At 42.9% G+C, this 3,919-nt stretch overlaps 1 protein-coding gene across 1 annotated transcript; it reads right to left on the reverse strand.

Annotated features, from left to right (window-relative positions):
- Positions 1 to 2,821: 2,821 nt before the first annotated feature.
- On the reverse strand, positions 2,822 to 3,766 carry LOC105309804 (olfactory receptor 13-like). The gene has a single exon (XM_011386002.1). The coding sequence runs from the start codon at positions 3,764 to 3,766 to the stop codon at positions 2,822 to 2,824; it is 945 nt and encodes a 314-aa protein (XP_011384304.1).
- Positions 3,767 to 3,919: the final 153 nt, after the last annotated feature.

Genomic DNA, 3,919 nt, shown 5'->3' on the forward strand with positions numbered 1-3,919 from the left:
ACAACCAACATTGTGTATTTGCACCAACATAGTGCTTGTTCAGTAGAACAAATGTGGCACATAAAACCAATGTGGCTGTCTTGGCCAGCTTCTACACTGTGGTGCAGTGGCTTACAGCAGCAAGAGTTTTTTTTATTGCTCATGTTTAATGTCAGTGATAGGTGTCTTGTGTCCTTCTGCCATTGGATTCTCGGGTTGAACCTGAAAGAAGAATTCCTATCTGAAACATGCCATGCTTAGGACACAGGGAAAAGAATAATGGCTGACATACATGATGACTCTTTAATTTCTGCTCAGAAGTGACACACATCACTTTGCTCACATCCTATTGGCCAAAGCAAGTCCATGGACCTGGAAGAAGGGTCATGTGGTCATAATAAGGGCCCCATAAGAAGAACCCTATAAGAAAATGCACTTTAAGTTCAGTGGGAATGCGTGGGTTCTTCTTATGGGAGTGGTGCAGTTTTAGGGATGACAGACTCCACTGTGGGTGTGACTTGAGGTGACTGGAAAGGAGATGGGAGCAAAGGTCATTGTGGATGAGAATATCTGGGACTCAAAGTCCCAGAGTGAGAAAAAAAAATCACTCTTTTAGAGAGCTGAAGGGGATGTGGTGTTCTCAGGGAGAATTCCAGGTTAAGGATGTTTGGAGGAGAAGTCGCTGATTATGGTGCTGAAGCTGACAAAGAAGGCTAGGGAAAGAACTGGAGAGCTCTGTGCTTGTTATTTACATATGTTTATTGTACATAATCATTCTCTTATTTCTTATCACCATTTAAAAATTATTTAATACACATATTATTGGATGCTAACATTATAATATTGTTTTCAGGTAAAGGACTATTCAGTGAGATTGTGGTTGAATTTGAGGAGTAATTAATATAATCTATGATCTCCTTCACTTATAAGGAGAGATGTACATCGTTAGGTAAAAATATCAAATTTTATTTGTTGTAAAGGTGTTTGAACGTTCATAGAGGGATACATGTGGAAGCTGATTAGCTGAAAGTCTGGACTGTATCAGTTACCATTTATTACCTCTCGGTTCCAAATGCAGCTTTCAAACTATGCTATTTAATAAACAAAATAATTCCCGTAAATATTTCTCCTTTAAAATGAGCATGATACTAAACTTTCTTATAAGGCACTGGAGGGACACTGCAGGAAGAATGAGGTTCCCTGCATTTTCCAGCCTTGGCCACTTGCGACCCAGAAGGCACAATGACCTTGGAATCTCAGTCTGGTGCCCTCTCATCATGGAAATCTGAGCTCCACACTGCCAGCCACCTGCCTGATTCCCTCCAGAAGCCCTGGAGTATTCTGCACGCAGCCACCTTGTGCACTTGCAGCAAGCCTCTACCAGCATGTATACAGCACCTGTAGTCTTCAAGGTCACAGAATGAGAAGTTATTCCATCTGCAAACACATGCACTATGGAGGCTTTCTATCCCATTAGCACCCAGCATCTAACTGTATGTTCACACCACTGTTCGCTAATTGCCAGCTCCCTTACCTATACTCTGGAAGGTGGCCTATAGTTCACAACTCCAGAAGTACTCTGGCTTTGCCAAACCAATGAAATCTTCTGCCTTTCATGTGAAACACATTTTCTCCAATTAGGTCTGAATTTCTCCCAGTTCTGTTCCAACTTGACTACTATTCCTTGGCCCTTGGGTACCACGTAGTGTCTCTTTATGTCTTATAGTTACTCTCATCATAGTTAATATTTCTTTATATTAAATCTCCCCTGTTTAATTTACTGAGTAGTTTCTATCTCCTTACTGGACAAAAAGAATTACAGTCTCACCAACCCTTCAAAGTAAGTATTCTTATCTCCATTTTACTAAAGAGAAACCTGAAGCTCGGAAAAATCATGTTCAGGGTGCTTAGGGAGTCATATCCTTAGCCCACAGTTAGTAAATGAAGGGACTGAGATTTCAACTCTGTTCTTTCTATTCCATCTCTGGTTGCTACTACCCCAAATTTTCAACCCTTGGGCTTCCATCTATGTCTTATGTTCCTTTCCATAATGAGCGTCATCTCCTCTTCATAGAGGTTTCTCTCTGAAATTGTTTCCTAAAATTAAGGCGTATCCCAAATCTTCCCTTTGTCCTCCATCTCCTACCATTGTACTACTATCTTGATGTAGTCTGGATACATGATCAACTCTTATAATGTTTCTACTACCCTTACCTTTGCCTTGTGACTTGGGGACTTGGTGCATCCTGCTGATCTTTCTGTATGGCTCCTGCCAGCTCTCTCTCCCAATACCTCAGCATCCCTCTTAAACCCCTGTCCTTCTTACATTCCAAAGCTTGTTCAGCAAATGTCCTATAACCAGCTGCAAAATGTGAAGTCGAATAAAATCCTTCTTCATACAAGTTATAATCATCACAATGCCACCAATACCACAATCATCATTAATTCCTTATTGAGTTCACAGCACTTCACTGACATCTGGCTGGATTGAATCTGTATCACCTCCATCTGAACCATCACTTCTATCGAGAGCTCTTAGTTAATGAAGGCTCAACAATTCTGATGCTAAAGAGGCTTAACATTAATCAGAAAGAGGACTAATAGTTTGAATAAAACACAAGTGCTTTCTTAGCACTCTATCTACTGTTGGGCCTCTTGATGTTTGAGGATAGCCCAGCTGCAGAAGCCATCAAAAATTCCCAGACAGGTACCCATCTTCACATCTCCCAAAGAGAAGTCAATGATTTTTACCTGTCAATCAAGTTATGGGAGGGAATGTCATGGAAACACCACAGAACATGTAGTTTTAGGTCTGGTTGTGGCCTTCTGTGCTCCAGTGGCCTCACTCAGAGACCCTGCCCCAGCCTGTTAACTTGAGGAAAGCCCTCTTCACATCTTTGTTTCTGAGGCTATAGATGATGGGGTTGAGAAAAGCAGAGAAGACATTGTAGAACAGAGCCAGTTTCTCGTCCCGCTCTGGGGAGGCATCGGCCCCAGGCTTCATGTACATAGACATGGCAGGTTCACAGAACATGGTTACCACGGTGATGTGGGAGGTGCAGGTGGAGAAGGCCTTGAGTTGACTCTGGGTGAAAGGGATTCTCAAGATGGTGGCAGAGATGCAAATATAATAGGTTGGAATGAAGGAAAGGGGTACCAGGAGAAGGATGAATCCCAGAATGCAATCAACTTGGTCATTGAGAGACGTGTCTGCACAGGCCAATTTTAGAACAGCAGGAACCTCACAGAAGAAGTGATTGATCTCATTGGGGCCACAGTGAGGCAGGCGAATTGTGAAGACAATATAGACAAGGGAACAGCTGACACCCCACAATCCACAAAAGACCACCATAGCCCCACACAGCCATGGGCTCATGATAATCTTGTACCTAAGTGGGTGGCAGATGGCTACATACCTATCATAGGCCATGACAGAGAACAGCCAGCCCTCACTGATGCCCAACACCAGAAAGATGTACATCTGCATCACACATCCAATGTAGGAGATAGTTTTCTTTTGGCAGACCAGATGCACCAACATCTGGGGCGCAGTGATGGTGACATAATTCATGTCTAGCAAAGAGAGGACACTGAGGAAGAAGTACATGGGTGTGTGGAGGCAGGAGTCCAGGTGGATCAAGGTGACAATGAGCCCTTGCCTGCATGTAGAGAGGCAGAGGAAGGGAAAGATGTTGAAGAGGATTATATTAATTTTTGAATCTCTGGAGAAACCCAGAAGGAAGAACTCAGACACGGAGCTGTGCTTCTCCCAGAAAAAATAGTTCATACTCCTTCAGCTGCAGAAAGAGAAATGGACCTGCTAGTGGCCCAGCTTAGCTTCATATTCAGGTTACATGGTCATTTGGTTGCTGGGAAGGCCAGTGGTTATTTGGATCCTAATTAGGAATAATACCAATTCAAAGATAAAAGTCTACCTGGG

The sequence above is a fragment of the Pteropus vampyrus genome, unplaced genomic scaffold, assembly GCF_000151845.1.
Source record: "Pteropus vampyrus isolate Shadow unplaced genomic scaffold, Pvam_2.0 Scaffold862, whole genome shotgun sequence".
NCBI classification, from domain to species: domain Eukaryota; kingdom Metazoa; phylum Chordata; class Mammalia; order Chiroptera; family Pteropodidae; genus Pteropus; species Pteropus vampyrus.

What these genes read in the sequence shown, in the direction of transcription:
- LOC105309804 (XM_011386002.1), bottom strand. Translation starts at nt 3,766, where the DNA reads ATGAACTATTTTTTCTGGGAGAAGCACAGCTCCGTGTCTGAGTTCTTC.